The sequence below is a fragment of the Anas platyrhynchos genome, chromosome 15 (assembly GCF_047663525.1).
Source record: "Anas platyrhynchos isolate ZD024472 breed Pekin duck chromosome 15, IASCAAS_PekinDuck_T2T, whole genome shotgun sequence".
Lineage (NCBI taxonomy): Eukaryota > Metazoa > Chordata > Aves > Anseriformes > Anatidae > Anas > Anas platyrhynchos.
Genome location: NC_092601.1, coordinates 16,210,109 through 16,227,311, shown reverse-complemented (window position 1 = coordinate 16,227,311; position 17,203 = coordinate 16,210,109). Strand labels below are relative to the sequence as shown.

At 56.1% G+C, this 17,203-nt stretch overlaps 1 protein-coding gene and 1 long non-coding RNA gene across 2 annotated transcripts; one reads left to right on the top strand and one right to left on the bottom strand.

Annotated features, from left to right (window-relative positions):
* Positions 1–1,980: 1,980 nt before the first annotated feature.
* MMD2 (monocyte to macrophage differentiation associated 2) lies at positions 1,981–16,279 on the top strand. Its single transcript, XM_027469156.3, has 7 exons — positions 1,981–2,543; positions 11,266–11,347; positions 11,782–11,942; positions 12,425–12,499; positions 12,694–12,795; positions 13,273–13,342; positions 13,667–16,279. Exons 1-7 carry the CDS (start codon positions 2,497–2,499, stop codon positions 13,868–13,870), a joined length of 741 nt encoding a protein of 246 aa, XP_027324957.1. The 5' UTR covers positions 1,981–2,496; the 3' UTR covers positions 13,871–16,279.
* Positions 4,939–11,239, bottom strand: LOC119718455 (uncharacterized). The gene is made up of 2 exons (XR_005269591.2): positions 8,494–11,239; positions 4,939–7,404 (listed from the first exon to the last, which is right to left on the bottom strand). It is a non-coding gene; the product is annotated as an uncharacterized lncRNA (long non-coding RNA).
* Positions 16,280–17,203: the final 924 nt, after the last annotated feature.

The following is a 17,203-nucleotide window of genomic DNA, read 5'->3' as shown; positions in this document are numbered from 1 at the left end:
CCTACAGAGCCTCTTCTCTCATGGGGAGGTTTCTGCTGTTGTAGGATGACAGATTTCATCTCCAGCTCTTCTCTTACTTGCTGGCTCCATCGGCTGAATGCAGGGGAAAACCTCGTGGGAAGCCACGGTCGCAATGAGGCAGCCCAGTGCCACCACCACAGTGCCCAAAATCATGGTTATTCACACCATTAACGGCCAGGATCCAGCACAGAGGTGTCTGCAGCTGTGGGATGCCTGCACAATTTGGGACCTTACATGTTTTGGGGGAGGCTTCATGACCTGTTCCTCCATTTACACAAGAACCCCCATTCAGTGACATTACCAAAATACCATTCAGAGCCCCTCCTAATTAAGAAACTGGCAGTACCATCATTAGCAATTACCAGATCTTTGCAAGGAAGCGGGGACAGAGCCAGGGATGGGGGAGCAAGGACAAGCAGGCATGGTGGCCAGACGATGCTCAAGGAAGCCTCCAGGTGGGGAGGGGACGCATCCAGGCTAATACTGGTCCAGTACGGGTCTGGTACTGGTCCCAGCACCCACCAGCACCTGGCCGCCTGCTCTGGAGGCAGCGCTGGTGCCGGAGCCCTTCCCCAGCAGGATTCGCGAGGCTTTGGTTGCCATAACAACTGGAGCCGGGCTTCAAAAATAGTAACTTATTTTTCATTCAATTTGCCTTTTGCCCTCTGAGACGGATCTATTTCGGGACTGACGGTTCGCTTCAGGTGCCCTCTGCCAGCACCCCTGGCCGGGGGTTCAGGGCCTGGGGTTATTTTGTTCAATGTGGCTTTTTTCTGCTTTCCCTTCCTCCCCCATCCAGGCCCGGAGAAAGGTAAAGCAGGGAACAGGCATCATTAAATAGCCTTTGCCAAAGCCTCGTCATCTTGAAAGAAGGAATTTGAAAAAAAAAAAATCCCTTCCCAGCTCAGTGGCAGAGCGTGGGAGAGGTTTGGGAATGATCTCACCCCATATCGCGCCTTGGACCTGGCACCCTCAGCAGGGCTCAGCTGCCCCAGATCCCTCTGTCCCCAGCCGGGTCCCCCCCGGGTGGCTTGGATCCACGATGGGAACTGTGCAGGGAGGCTGGATCCACCAGATCCCGGATCCTTTTGCACCACATGGAGGCACACAGAGCATCCCCACTCTGCATCCTATGGGGGGACAAGGTCCCATTTGGAAGGGGTCACAGGGGATTCATTCATGCCTCAAGTTAAGGGGCATATGTGCACCTCTCTCTAGGGATTTACAGTTCATCTGTACACAAAAAAAGACCTTAAAAGCATGATTTGGAAGGTGGAAGTGGTGTGCTTTAGGAAATTTTTAATTGTTTCAGCTTTGGGGAGAGGCGTGTGATTGATTTCCCATGGAAGTGGCCACATCAGCCTGACCCTTCAGGTGGAGATGTCTGTGCCCCTTCCACCCTCCTCCCACAAACATTATTACAGCCTCAGCAAGGACAGGTTGTGCTGGGGAAATGAGCTCCTTCCCCAGGTGCTGCTGGCCTCATGTCACATTTCTCGTCCCTTACCTGCTGTCCTGAAGGCACCCACAGTCCCTGGCATGACGAGGGCACGATGCCAGCCATCTGCTCGCAGACACGTCCCCAAAACCCTTTACATCCCCCCTCTGAGCATCCCAACCTCAGAAATAAGTCAGCATCTCGCTGCCCCCCAGTGCATCCACGCAGTCCTCTGGGGGCTGCGGGATGATGGAGAGGACAGAAAGGGGATGAAGGCAAGCACGAATTCCCCAGGCTGGGACAAAACCACCCAGCCCTGCCGGAGGCCCTGGAAAACAACAAACAAAATCCTTCAAATCTAACAAATAAAAGCAAAACCAAACCCAGCAACTCCCCGGGGATGCCGGGGTGGGCTGGCCCTGCCCCAGGGCTGGCGGGGATGCCTCGGACCTGGGACCCACAGTTGGCCGCTCTCCGCTCCCTCCATCCCCCCGCCGTGCTTTAATTACGTTTTCAATCCCAAACTGCTGCTATTTGATCCGCCGGGGGTGGCAGGAGGGGGTATTTTTAGCCGTGCTTAGAGCTGTCTGGGTGGATAAGGGAGAGCGCGCAGGTTGCCGCGGCCAGGCGGAGCGGGACGGGATTTGTGTGTCCCCCCCCCCTTCTTCTCTTCTCCTCCTCATCTTTGCCCATTTGCTGGCTGCGAGCAGGGCTGGCTCCCTCGCCGGCTGCCTCCCTTAGGTCGCCTTTGTGTGTGTGTTTTTTTTTCTTTTTTTTTTTTTTCTTTTTTTTTTCCTTCCCCTTGTATTCTTCTCTTGTGCAACAGGGGGGTGAGGCTGGCCTCCGCTTCTCCTCCTCGGCATTTCAGCCCTGCCAACGAGCACCCTAGCCCGGAGTGGGAGCCCATGAAGTTGCCGTGGGTCCCCAGGGCATCGCTGCCCTCAGGGGGCTCGGAGACCCCCGGGAGCCTCGCTCCGCGTTGAGCCACCCGTGGCTACATCCCTCCACCAGCCCGGGACGCCCATGGCAGTGCCGAGATGTTCATGTCCCGAGTCCTGGACTTCCAGAAGACGCGTTACGCCAGGTAAAGCCCTCAGCATGGTGTTTTCCTTCCCTTCTCTTTCTGCTCTGTGCTGGCAGCTCCCCGGGACGGCACCCAGCCCCTGCCCCTCCGCAGGGCTCCAGCCAAATCCCAAACCGAGCCCTAAGGGACCTTCAAAAGATGCTGAGTGCCTCAAAGCCCAGGGCAGGTGCGGGCTGCTCCCTTCACCTGCGGGCACACGGTGTATTTTGGGATGAGGATGCCTGCCTTTCTGCCTCCCTAAGGGATTCGGAGCATCCCCGGGATCCCTCGCTCCCTGGAGGGGCTGAGCAGGGATGGGATTTGCGGGTCGCTGGGGTGCCGTCTGGCTGAATTAACCCCAAAAGCCACCAGCCAAGACAAAGGGATGCTGACCGAGTTGGTGCTGGGTTTAAGGACCGGTCCTGGACTTCCCCTCAGTCCACACTGATTTTTAACTTCACATCTGTCCTCCCCCTGCAGGGGCACCGGGAGCCCAGCTCTCAGCAGGGACAGACCCCCCTGCTGGGTGCCAGCTCCCATGGGGGGGGGTCCCAGCATCACCCCGGGGTCCCACTGCACCCAGCTGACCCCCCCAGCCTATACCCAGGGATTTCAGGCTGCCAGGGGTTGCACAATGACAAATCCTTCCCCAGGGCTGTTAGGAAACCTCCTGGCATTACCTACTTGGCGCGGGGACGGGACCCAAAGGCCACTTGATGCCTGGCCAGGGTGTTGGGGGGGGGCTTCCAGGGGTCTGGCACCGAGGACAGGCTTTGTCCCCAACCCCTGTGACCATGGTGGGGACATTTTTGTCGCTTCAGAGAAATCCCTGGGGGCACTCAGCTCTTCTTTCACCCCTACCAACCTCCCAGTGGTGCTGTTAGAGGCAGATAAAAGAGATCTGGAGAGGAGCGGTGCTGGTTGCTCCGTACAGAAGCACCCTGAGGCATGTTTCCCTGTGCTGGTGACCTCCTGTCCTCCCCAAGCCACCAGCTCCTCTTTTTTTCCAGCCATCCCATGGGGAAAAAAAACTGCTTGCACCTCCAAAAGCTGCCTGAGCCCCTGCTTGAGGACCAGCCTGATGCTGTGACTGCCTTCTGGTTACCTTCACTGGGGGCAGATGCAGCCAACAGGTCTGCACAATGCACTCAGCCCAAAAATCCTTTGAAAAAAAAAAAAAATCAAGCTTTTTTCCCCCAGCTAGCATGCAAAGGACAGGGGTGGTGGGGATGGAGCTGAGCCAAGCTCGGTGCCCCCACAGCAGGAGGCAAACCACACGTTCGCTCCATGGAGGCTGTGGGGCAGAGCAGGAGCTGCCCCCAGCACAAGCCATCTGCCGGCCTAGAGCCTTGATTTCCTCCCAAACCAGCATCCTCAAACCTCACCGTGGTCCTTTATGGAGACAATTTATCAAAGAGGCATCAGGTGTTAGGGCATCGCAGGAGCCCACGCACAGAACCAGGGCTGCCAGGTGGGGACAGGGATGGGGCATTCCTTGGCTTTCACCCCAAGACACGCTGATGTGGTCACCAGCACGTGATGTTTGCCTGGAGATTCCTACATCACCGCAGAGATCCTCTTAGCCTGGTGCTTAAAAATAACCAGTGGCTAATCCCCATCCCTCCAGGCTCCTCGCACCCATCATTGCACAGATGCTTTGCTGTGCCACATCTCAAGAAATACCCCAAATCTCCCCCTCCCTTTGTGCCCGGGATGCACTCTCAGCTCCCCTACACATACTGGGGACCAGGCTCTGGGATGGGGACTGGTGTGAGCAGGAGCCACAAGCTCACAGCAGCACAAAACATGAAGGAGGCACGTGCCCTTCAAGGCATCAAAGCATCTTGCTTATTTTTTCAAAGGATGAGAAACTCTTGTCTCCTCAGCCCTTTGGAAAAAAAGAAATACACCAAAAGTTTTCCTTGTGATGGAAAAGCCTGGAACAGATTCATTTTTAATGTCTTTTATCTAATTTCGAGAGAGGACCAAGAAAGGAGGAACTTGGCCATCAATACACCTGCCAATGGGGATAAATAAAATACGGCGTCACGATGAAAGACCGGTGGTGTGAGAGCTGCAGCAAAGGCACCGGGCTTTGAATGAGGAGATGAAAGGCAGTGGGATCAATGCAGGAATGATTGGAGAACCACGGGGAGAAAATTCAGGGCTGGAGGGCACCGGGGTGTTCCCGGATCTCCATCATCCCCTGCCTGATGGGACTTCAGCCACGGCACCAACACGTCATTACAGAATGCATGTAGCCGTAATTCCTCCCATGTTACCAGCCACCTGATGGTTATTCCCCCGTATTTCTCCTCCTTTCTCCCAGCTGATCGTGCTGGTTTCCCCACAGAGCAACAGATGGGTGCCAGTCACATCATCCCTGAAACTCCCTGGTCGGGTCACCCCGGGCCAGTAAGCGATCCCCCCTGCACATCACCGCTTGGCTCGCTTTTCACCCTGGATTCAGTCGTGGCTGGGTGCCTGCCCGCCAGCCATGCAGGCAGCAAGCAGAGCTGAGCCAGTCTGCCCACAGACACACGAAATGCTTCCCAGGCTCGGGCCAGTGAGAGCCATAATTGAAAGGAAACACGATTACGGAGGGAGATGCTGCATCTGGGCAGCTCCTGCAGCTCTGGAGCAGCCAGGGCAAGGGCTGTGCGGGGAGCTGGAGGCTGCGCGGGGCACTGAATCATTGTAATTAACTGATAGCAGTTCAGGATTTGATTTGCCCATGTAAAAGGCTCCAGGTCGTACTGCATTTGTTTGTCTTGCCTTGCAAGCTAAGGAAAACCCACGTGGATTCGGAGTCCAGAAGCAGCAGGAGCCCCTGCAGGTGGCTCCAGGCTTGTCCTCACCTGCCTGGTGCCCGTAGCGAGGACACTGCCACCTCCTCACCAGCACGAGGGGATGGAGAGCTGAGCTCTGTATTTGCCCAAAAAGTCATCTGGGTCTGATGGGAGGCAGCTGGGAAGAGCTTCCTTGAGTAATGAGCAAGGAGATGATCACTGACCCCATCCTCCAGCATCTCAGGAGAAGGGAGGGAGAGGGGACATCGGGGTGCTCAGTCCCCAAACATGCAAAGAAAACACTCACAGCCCAGGCAGAGCTACTGCACGGGGAGGATTTGATCCCCGTTTTCCTTTGCAAAGAAAGCTTGCACAGCCCTCGCCTGCTCCCACGCTCACAGAGATGCTTTCCAAGAGCTCTGCTTCCCCCGCTGCCTGCGTGGGATGGAGCGGGGAGAGGGGAAATGCTTCCAGCATCCGCGTGGCAGCTCCGAGCTGCTCGGGGTCCCCACTGTGCCCAGCAGGACCCCCAACACCCTCCTCAGCTAGCAAGGTGCTTCCCCAGGAGATGGGAGGCCCCTGGAAATACCTAATGAAAAACAGGATCAGCCCATCTCACCAGAAATCAGCTATTAGCCACCCTTTGGAGGCAGTTTGACTCAGATACCCACTTAAGGATACCGATAGGATTAATTACTGGCAGTTCTCAGCACACAGAGGGCAGCTCTTATTGCCTCCTGGTGTTTGGAAGGCAACAAGTGCTCCGAGCATCACCTGCATGGCTGGCTGGAGGTGGGGGCACTCCCCAAGCCCCCCACTCCTCTCCCTTGGGAGGGTCAGGGCCAGGCAGAGATGGGCAGCAGTGGCTGAGCTGAGCCTCGTGCCCCTGGGAAGGACAGGCTTTTCCATCCCTCAGCAGGTGTTGGGTGTCAGCCTGGTGTGATTCCTTGGCACAGCTCGTCCCGGCCCGTTTCAGGAGATAGCAGTCAGCGGGGCACGTGGAAAACACAAGCCGCTGCCTCATATGGCACAGCAGGGTGCAGGGCTCTGCCAGGCCTCCCCTTGAAGCTTTCCAGGTGAAACCAAACCCCAAACCTCAGCATTTGTTTCCATAGTGCTCATTATTTCCATATAGCTCTCCTAATCCACGGTCAGGGGGACTTGATGTGATGCACGGCACCTTCTGATGGTGAGGCCAAGTACCACGAGCATCACAGTCCTGCTGCTCGCTTCAGACACCAATTAGTTGAGCTTTAGGGAAGTTTGGGTCCAAGGCTGTGCTCCTGCTGAAGTTTGGAGTCCAGGCTTGCTGCTGGTGAGGGGAGGATTTTATATTTGTGCAGAGGGAGCTCTCTAATGGGGCAGTGCCTCCCTCTGTGCTCAGCAGCACAAGCTGGTACAGGTGCATCAGGGCCCTGCTCTTTGATGCAAATAATCCTGCCTGAAACCACAGTACCTGCCTGCTGAAATGCACCATCCCCCAGAGGCATTTGCTGAATAATTTACAGATATCTGCTCAGTAGCACCCTGGAGTCCCCAGGGAGACCAAGGCTACGTTTCCCTGGGGATGCTACAGAGACACCTTACAGACCTGAGGAACAGCAACCCACACACTAATCCCACGGCATGGTAGAGGCCAGGATGGAGAAGGAAAGAGCCAGAGATGAAGTCTGGAGCCTGCCCCATGCCTCTGCACCACGGGGCCACCGTGCTCGCTCCTGGCTGCTGCAGGGCTCAGCCAAACTGAGCCTGCTCAGGACCTGTCCCACTGTCCCCTGTGTGCAGGGTAATGCAGCGAGGATCATGCACAACAGCTTCCCAAGCAAGCAAACAGGGAATAACAGAGAGGTTTCAGCTCTGGAAGCAGCCCTGCTAACATTCACCAGGCACCTGGGACGTCATTTTGTGACTAATCAGCTGTTGTCTGAGGTCTCACGAGCACCAAGTGAAACAAGAAGTCCCAGCTCGGGAAGTAATTTGGGAAACACTCCCCGATCCCATCTGTCGCGAATAAACAAGCGGCTCTGCTGGAGTTGCAGGGTTGTGAATTGCCTTGGAAGAGTTAGAGGCTGTCTGTAGAGAGAGCAGAAAGCCTGCCAGAGAGAAAAATAGATAGCTCTATGTAGAGGTTGGGAAGGTGGATGGATGGTTGTGGCTATCAGGGGCACTCAGCATCTCTCAGCCTGCAGCACAAGGACTGTTTGGTGCCAGCCCAGCACACCCCCACGTATCAGAGCTCTGGGAATGAATGAAATGGGGATGGGACAATCAGAGGTGGTGAGGGAGTGTTTGACCTGCAGCAAAATCCACCTTGCTTTGGGGAAACAGGGCTCGCACTGGGGGCTGCAGGAACCTGGTCATCTGCTGGTGGTCTGCCCAAAAGCTGCTCTAGCTGGGATGCTCCCTGTGCAAATTGTCAGCTCTCTGCATGCTGCCAGGAAGCTATACATAAGAAAATGCTGTGCCAGCTTGTGCCATCAGCCCTCCTGCCCCTGCTCATATGGGACAGTTTGGGGTCAAAGTAGAAGGAAAAGGAGAAGCCCATGGAGAGGTTCATAGTGCCTGACCCCTCTCCCCCAGCCTGGGAGCCAGCCTGAGAGCTCACAGCACACACAGCTCAGCTTCCCAAACCAGGAGCACCATATGTTCATGTGGGAGCAGGCAGGCACCAAGAAACAGGCTCAGGAAGAGGGGCTCAGCTTGGTATCAGGGCACCACGCAGCACCCATGTGGGTGGCTCCGCAGATGGCCAGGCAGCAGCAGCCTCTGCGCTTCCCTGTGGAAAGCATCAGCAGCTTGCAGAGCCCTGCTCTGTGCCTTCAGGAGCTAATTACAAGCCTCAGATGAGCTTGAAGGGATGAAGCCTCTTACAGGGACCGCAGCTGGAGCATTACCAGATTACAGGGCAGCAGCAGAGCACACACCAAGCCCCAGCTTATGGGGATGCCACAGCAGCTCAGGCATGGGCACAAACCTGAGGATCAAGCCCTGGCTTTTGCACCAGGCGTGCTGCCTCCAGGCTCATCAGGGCAAATCCAGACCATGAACTGAGAGGGTCTAGGGGTTGCTGTGCCCTGCAGGACCACGAATCCTCCATCACTGTCACCACAGACATCACAAGACATGTGCTCCTGAGCCTCACTCCACCAAGGGACAACCAGAAGGACCACAGCAGGACTTACCCCACCACCAGCATCACCTGTTGCTTCCTTCATCCTTCCTGGCAGGATGCCACCATCAGGATACAATCCCTCAGCTATTCAAAAAGCAGTCCTGACAGTCACAAGAAGGAGAAAGCCTTCTGGTTCACCCAGCCTGGAGACACCCCAGCTCCTTGGACAGGAGGGTGCAGACACACAGCAAACCAGCTCCTATCTCTAAGGACATTAAACCAAGGTCTGAGCCAACCTGGCCCTTTTCTACACTATCCACAGGTGAAACCTGTGGCCATGAGCTGCTCGGGGAGATTCCCATCACCTGTGAGCTCCCGGCCAGCATCACCTGCTTTATGGGGCCCTTGTCACAGCCATGGCCTTGATGCACGGATGTGGCACACGTCTAGCTGGACATAAAACATCTCTGTGCCTCCCACATGGGTCATCTTTTCTGTATGGTGTCCCACAGCTCTGACTCCCAGTGTGTCGGGGTCCCCAGGTGCCCCCAGGAGTGCTCAGGCTCTCCAGTGCTTCCCACATGAGCTGCCCCAAGAAATAATTTAATTTAATGCCATTTCTACCTTCTTCTCCCCCAAGCCTGGCAAAGCAAGAGCCGGGCGGATCTGCGTGATTTTTTGAGGTCAGAACTCTGTTCTTGGAGAGAAGTCTTTAAAAAAAAAAAAAAAAAAAACACAAAACCAACCCAAACCCACAGAAAAACAGAGTGGGAGAAAGAGAAGGAGAAAAGGACAAGCCTGGGAAGCCGGCTCTGCACTTTGCCCCGGCTGCCTGGGACAAGGGGCTCTTTGTTCCCCCAGCTGGAGCTGGGTGCATTGGCCCTTTTCAGTCTCTTTCCCCGGGCAAGGGGCCAGGGGGAAGCAGGCACAAGGAGGGCAGGCAAAAACCCGGGGGCAGCGATGAACAACCGGTGCTCGTCCCCCCCAGCAGTGGGAGAAAAAAGTGCTGGGAGCCTCGGGGCCGATGATGCTCCTTAGAAAGCAGGACAGGAAAATAGGGGCAATCTCCTCAGAGACCCCCAAAACCCCAAGCTCTTTGAGGCCATTTCACCCCCAACAAAAACGGGCTGCCCATGGGGACAGCGGGGTGCCCCGTGCAGTGTGTGTGAGGGAGGGAATTCAGCCCAAGGGTCCCGGGGGGGGGTCAGTGGGAACCACCCCACACCCCCAGCTCCCCGTTCCTGCCCCTAACAGCAACCACCGTGGGTCGGGGATGGAGGGGCAGATGGCACAGGGCTTTGTTAAAACAAATACATTCAAGGAAAAGGCCTTGCGCGTGTTTCCCCAGCAACTGCGACGTCACGCGGGACGTCTGGGCCTTTGTCCTCCACCCCCCCCTCCTTCTTCTTCTTGTTAAAAGGGAAAAGAAAGAGAAGCAGAAAGCGAAGGGGAGCTGGGGACAGTCTCCTGGCAACGTGGGGACAGCAGTGGCCTCCGGCAGGGGGGACGTGGCTGGGGCACGGGGACTCCAGCCAGGGGGTGGCAGGATGGGGACGGGTCCCCAGTGTCCCCCGGGATGGAGGTGGCAGCCCCAGGGTCTCTCAGATGCTTCCCAGCCACAGCCACCCTTGGTGTACCCAGGGTCTGATCCTGTTCGTGCCTTGTGAGCGCCGTTCCCTCTATTTGCAGCGCACGGGGAGCTGAGCCCCTGCTTGTCCATCCTAACTCGAGGTATTTGGGAGGGGACGTGGCCAGCCTCCTGCCTGCACTGTGCCTGGGTCCTGCTGTGAGTGCAGGGCTGGGGACAGGGTCCCCTCGTGGGCTGTCACCGCCGCCTGCCGGGCACCACCTCGCACACCCGGGCATGCTGCAGCCAAACCCTCGTGCGTGCTCAAGCCTCACTATCCGAATTTTTTAACATAAGCTGGCTTTCTTTGCATGGACACCAGTGAAATGCTCAGAGGAGATGCCCATGGATGGCTCAGGGATGGGTTTTTGGGGGGTTTCCAGCACCTTCCCAGCACCCCAGGGTCACCCCAACCCCGCAGCAAGGTCCCGTTGCCCCCCAAGCTGCCGGCTGGGTGCAGAAACTTGCTGCAAATCGTGCTGGAGCTGGGAGCAAAAGCGGTCAGGAAGTAATGAGCCCATCTCCTGCAGGGCAGTCCCCGAACCCTGCTGTCCTGAGCCTCCTGCTGGCACTGCTTTTATTGCTCTGCGTGCGCCCATTGATCCGACGGCAGCAATCGATACGTTCCTCCACGCGCCGAGAGCAATCTGATGCTGCAGCCTCAGAGCAACAGGAAAAAAAAAAAAAAGATAAAAGTTTCCTAGGGAGCACGGCGGGGCTTCCCCCGGCAGCAATCAGTGCTGGGCCAAATGAGGGGGGGTCCCAGGGGGGGCGCAGGTGGGACCCAGCAGCCAAAGCATCACTGGGGATGCCCTGGTGGCACTCAGGCTGCTGTGACGTGGGGTGGCATCGCAGGATGGTCACAGCCCCACAGCAGGTCCCCCCCAGCCCCATGTGCCCTATTCTCTGCTGTGGGGCTGTGCCGGGCTCTGCCCAGCAGCTCTGGGCTGTTTCCAGCAGGGTAATCAGATCGGGTTGCTGCACGCTGCTTGTTTTTCCACCTGTGAAATGGAGATGGGGAGAGGTACCAGCGTTACAGGAGCTGGTTGTCACCCACACCCTGCCCTGGGGGATGCTCCACGCCTCATCCATCCGTCCTCGTGGCTTTCCCCTGCCTCCTGCCCACTGCTGCCATGGGGTCACTTTGCTCAGAGCCTTCCAAAAATCTTTCCCCCTGTGTGCTGTCTCCTGACTGCGTTTCGCTCCTCGCTGCAGGTTCATGAATCACCGCGTCCCCTCCAACCGCAGGTACCAGCCGACGGAGTACGAGCACGCAGCCAACTGTGCCACCCACGCCGTGAGTCCCTGTCCCTGTCCCTGTCCCTGTCCCCATGTAAAGGACAGCACTCAGCCCTGTGGAGCCACCTGGGACACCCCAAGAGCTACCTAAAAATGCCAGCATTCAGCCCTGCAGGGTCCTGGGGGTGGGATGAGCAGGTGGGCCTGGTGCTCCAGGGATGCTCTTCTTCCTCCTCCAGCTATCAGGGGGAGCTGGTGTGGTGCTGTGGGATGACCCCTAGTGGAGCAGGCACACATCCTCCTTGTGCCTTCTTCCACCTGGAGAAGCTCTTTTGGAGAAACCCAGCCTGCCCCTTACAGGTTCTGGATATTGCTTTGGCCAGAAGCAAAAAAAAAAAAAAAAAAGACACCTGAAAGGAAAAGCAGGGACCTCACTGTAGCTGCTCGGTGGAAATGTAGGTTGTGAGCAACCGGCTTGCTTCTCCCTTCCAGTTCTGGATCCTGCCCAGCATCCTCGGCAGCTCCATCCTCTACATCCTCTCCGACGACCAGTGGGAGACCATCTCGGCCTGGATCTATGGCTTTGGCTTGTCCAGCCTCTTCATCGTCTCCACCATCTTCCACACCATCTCCTGGAAGAAGAGGCACCTCAGGTACCAGCCCTGCCTGCTCGTGGCTCAGGAGGGGGGGACAACAGTCCTAGAGCCCTGGCAGCCCCTGGCAAACCCTCAGAGATTTTTCTGAGCTATGTCAATAGAAAACAACATTTCAATGCATCTTTTAGTTTATTATTTATATCATTTATTTTATTTTTTTTTTTACCATTTATTATTTATATAATTTATTTTATTTTATATCATTTATTTTATGATTTATATCAGTTATTTTATTACTCATATCCATTATTTATATTACTTATTTTATTTTATAACATTTTCTTTATGACTTATAACAGTTATTTTATTTTATATAATGTATTTTATGATTTATATCATTTATTTTATGATTTATATCAGTTGTTTTCAAGTGCATCATTTTTATTTTATTTTTTTTTTAAAGTTTCTGGTTTGACAGCATACCCTGGATCTGTGGTGCCCTGGGCTCTGATGTGTCTGTCTGTCTGTCTGTCCCGCAGGACCGTGGAGCACTGCTTGCACATGTTCGACAGGATGGTGATCTACTTCTTCATCGCCGCCTCCTACGCTCCCTGGTGAGTGCCCACCTCAGCAATAAAAGCTTCCCACTTTTCCCAAAATCCTTCCTATTCTCTGTATTCCAACCCCTGTCTGTTGATGTTATGGGTCGGGAGGGCTGTTCTGGGACACGTGTGGGGTGAGGGCCACATTTCCCCGTGCCGCCATCCTTGGGGTGCCGCCGTGCTCACCCCCGCCCTGGGTCTTGCAGGCTGAACCTGCGGGAGCTGGGGCCCTGGGCCTCCCACATGCGCTGGATCATCTGGATCATGGCATCAGTCGGCACCGTCTACGTCTTCTTCTTCCATGAGCGGTCAGTACCCGAATTTGGCCCTGCAGAGCCCATCCCTGCTGCTCCTTCAACTCTTAGTGCCTCAACGGGACAGCAGGAAGGATGGACACAGACAGACAGACAGACGTGGGGGTCCTGGGCAGCCCCCAGGCCAGCAGGAGGTGGAGGGCTCCCTTGAACTGCTGCGTCCTTTCCCATCCACATCTTATTTTTGGGAGGCCACCGCCCTGGTGGCAGGGATTTGGGAGCAAGGATGTTGTGCCATGAGCGGGTTGTTCCACGGGGTGGCACCAAATAGAAAGAAAACAGTTCCCAAAGCCTTCCTGGAGCCCTGCCTTCAAGCTTCAAGCTCCAGAGCCAGTTCTGTGCAGGGCCACCCACTGTGGGGTCCCACGGGGACATGGGTCCCACCGTGGTGGCACCGCCACCCCTTTCCCTATAGCAGCATTTGGGCTCGATAAGCGTAAAATTCAGCCCTGCCTCCTCTGTCGGTCGCAGGTACAAGCTGGTGGAGCTGGTGTGCTACGTTATCATGGGCTTCTTCCCCGCCGTGGTCATCCTCTCCATGGTAAGCCACCGCCGGGGAGCTCACGGGTCCAGCGGGGCTGGGTTGTCCCCAAGGGGGTTGGCCTGGAGGTGAGTAAGGGGATCTCCAGATTTGCTGTGGCTTGGTTCACATGCGATTTAGGTGCCCAGCACACCCCAGTATGTACCAGTGGGCACCTCCAGAAGACATCCCACAGGGTCTCCATCATGTTGGGAGGATCGCAGCAAAGTCCAGGGCTTCCCTGCAGGACGGGAGGGTGAGGAGAAGGCAGCACAGGGCTCCTCACGGCCATTTTCTGGTTGTGACCACGCTGTTTCTGTGCTTTTATTTTTTTTTTTTTCACAGCCCAACAGGGATGGCCTCCCGGAGCTGGTGGCCGGCGGGCTCTCCTACTGCCTGGGCATGGTCTTCTTCAAAAGCGACGGCCGCATCCCCTTTGCCCACGCCATCTGGCACCTCTTCGTGGCCATCGGGGCCGGCATCCACTACTATGCCATCTGGAGGTACCTCTACCGGCCCAGCACGCTGGAGGCCAAAAGGCCCCGATAGGTGCCTTAAGGACACTGCTCGCCTCAGCGGGGACATGGGGACATGGAAAAGGGGACGGGGAAGGGCTGTGGGCTCGCCCCCACTGTCCCCGTGGGTACAGACAGAAGAGCCTGAAGGTTGATTTTAAACAGATTTTTTTTTTTTTAACCTTGCGAACGGTTTATTTTTTTGTTTTTAGGCAAAGTTTTTGTAACACAGCGACCAACCGAGGGGTTACAGGGGAACAACAACCACTTGCAGGGGGTTAGGGGAGGCTTTGCCCACCCTGCTGACCCCGAGCATCCCATGGGAGCAGGGGCCCCGACCCCACACCCCACACTTGGGTTTGGCTACTGGAGCCCTTGGCGTGGGCCACCCATAACCCACAGTGGTGGGGCAGAGCTGGCAGCACCTGGAGATGCTCCAGGTCCCTGTGGCCTTCTCGATGGGAAGGTCCAGAGTCATCAAAGCCTTACAAGTGGTTAAAACTTGAATTTCTTCCAGGGCACTGCAGAACCTTTCCTCTGAGCCCGTGCTAAGCGCACAACCCGGTGCACTGCTCCTAGACAGGCCCTCGGAGCCCCTCACCCCCTGACGTTTTCTCCCTGGGGCTCTCGGTTTTCCCCCCTGGTCTCAGTGCTGGTGGCACCCCAAAGCATGGCCCCGCTCAGCCTCTGCCACATGTGGGCCTCTGCCTGTCGGGGAGGAGGCTCTCAAGGTCCATTCAGACCATCTCTGTCGGGGTATTTTCTTTCTTCTTGAGGAGGGAAGGGAAACTCCTTGAATTAGGATCACAGGCCTGGCTGCCTGCTGCCTCTGGTCCCATTTTACGGTTTCCTGGCTTGTGCCAGCCTCTTGCTCATCATCAGAATTAAATCCACTTTGGGGAGGGTTTCTGGCATTGCCAGGAACACCACAAGGAAGGGAGGCACCTGGGTGATGCTCAGGGGTGAGCTGTGATGGGGAGATCCTAGTGATAATCAGTTTTTAAACACCCAAACGTGGCTCCACGGTGCTGTCCAAGGCAGGACAGCGAGGACGCAGGACTCCTTGTTCTCCCCCTTGGCCTTGGGGAGGGCAGTGCCTGGTGCTGCCCAGCATGTGGGATGGGCTGTGCACACACCGACCCGACAGCCAGGTCCTCCTGGATGGGAACATCACCTGGAGAGGATCATCACCTGGATGGGAACATCGCCTGGAGGGGAACACCACCTGGAGGGGAACACCACCTCCTTTTCCTCCATCGGCCACTGAGGACTGAAATCCACCACCCAGCGATGTGAAAAGCCAAGCTCGCCTCGATGGAAAATGAAGTGCTGCGTACTGCCAAGCCTCCAGCAATTCTTCAAGCTCCTCGGGCAATTTGTCACTGCTTCTCTTTGGGAGGGAGACTGCAGACTGGGCTGAGCATGGACCTTGGCGTCCAAATTACCCAGGCTCAGGCTTGTTTTACTTACACCAGAAGAAATATCGGGGTCTGCTGCGTGCCGGGGTCCCGTGCAGCCCCACAACCTCGGTGCTGCCCTCAGCCCCACCTGCACCTTCCTTGGGAGCTTCCAAAACATCGATGTCCCACCGGCTCTGCTTACCCCATGACTGCTGGCAGCTGCAGCAGCCTCACGCAGCACTGCCAGCAGAGGAGCTTTGCAGCTGCCCTGCTGCATCTCCCGTCCCTCCTGCAGCCTCATGCCGAGCTGAGCTCCTGGGCCCAGCCCCAGGACCGGCTCTGCACACCCAAATTACCAAAGAGAAGGCATCTCGGTACGCTTCCCCTCCTGGCGTGGTGGCTGTGGCCACCAGGTAGGCAAGAAAACCCGTAGGGAGAGCGTTCCTATAAGGGGCTGTGCTATTTGAGGCTCTCTGTGGTGCCCCAAAGCAGCCTTTGGGATGGGATGGCTCTCGGGGTCACTGGTGGTCTTTGGGGGCAGGAGGTGATGGACCTGGTGGGGTCTGTGCTGCTGCATCCCCCAGAGAGCTGTGAATTGAGCGAAGGGCAGTTTGTGGGGTGATTTGGGGTCAGAATAGAGGAAAATGTGGTCTCAGAGCGCAAGCTGCCATTTTTGCCCTCTGGCAAGCCACTACCCTTCTCCATGCCTCAGTTTCCCCATCTGTAAAATGGGGGCAAAGACAGCGACCGACTTTGGGGGAGCTCCTGTGTGGGCTCAGTAGGCACGGGGAGGATGAGTGGGGTTTTGCGAGCACCGTCACCTATTTTATACTAATTTTCAACAACTCGTAACATTCGGGACATCTGTGGAGGAGAAGCGACCTTTTTAGCATCTTGTACTTTTTCACCGTCCGTCCTCGTTCAGTCGCTATTTTCTATTTAACACGGTACTGGAGCGAATTAAAAACAAACCGAAGGAAGCTAACGCTAGTGAACGTCGTTTCCCGTGGAGTAGGACTGAAATAAAAACCCGAGATACCTCACTATTGCCTGCCTGCTGAGTCGGAACGAGATTCCCCAAAGTGCAAGGAAATAAACCCATTTTCTGCCTGAGTCGCCCCGGGGTCCCAGGAGGGGGAATTTCACGTGGTGGTGGTGGAACGGGCAGAGGGAGCCCCCTGATTGCTGGGGGTCCCAAAAGAGAGCCCGATCCCTGCCCCCCCTGCTCCTCTTTTACCTGCTGGGGGAATCTGGCCCCATCCAGGGAGCCCAGCAGCCTCCCCTGGCCCTGCACATCCCCAGGCTGCCCTCTTGCTCGCACCTCAGGGGATTTTGTTCCCCGGGGAAGGCTGTGAGGGTTGGCAGCTTGTGCTGACACCCAGGGAGGGGGCGGCCACCGAGCTTCTCCCTACACCTAGCCCAGGACCTCCACCTCGCAGGGCAGGGAGTGGCTGAGCCCCTCCCAGCTCCTCTCTGATGGGAATTCCCACCCAAACCATGACCCTCGCACCATCAGCCCAGGATTTTATTTTTTAAATAAATAAATTTAATTACTTTTTTTTTTTTTTTTTAAAGTAAATCACTCAGCACCGTCCCTCCCCACTCCCAGCCCCAACCTGTTCAGCCAAAGCCACCCCACAAAGCCAGTGCCCCACAGACACCGGTGCCCACGGGCCTGTCTTTCTGGCTCTCTGGGATTTTGATCACGCTGCCAACCCCACGCACCGGTGGCGAGGCCATTTCGGAGCCCCGGTGCCCGGGCAGGGAGGTGCAGCTCCAAATCCTGCCTGCCAACTGCTGCCCGCCCTTCCCCGGGGCTCAGTGAGTCGGTTTTGAGCTGGGAGCTTTGCTTTTTGGCTGTTTTATATTATTTTGTTTTGTTTTATTTTATTTATTTTATTTTACTTTGTTTTGTTTTATTTTACTTTACTTTGTTTCATTTTTTTGTTTTGTTTTGTTATTTTTTT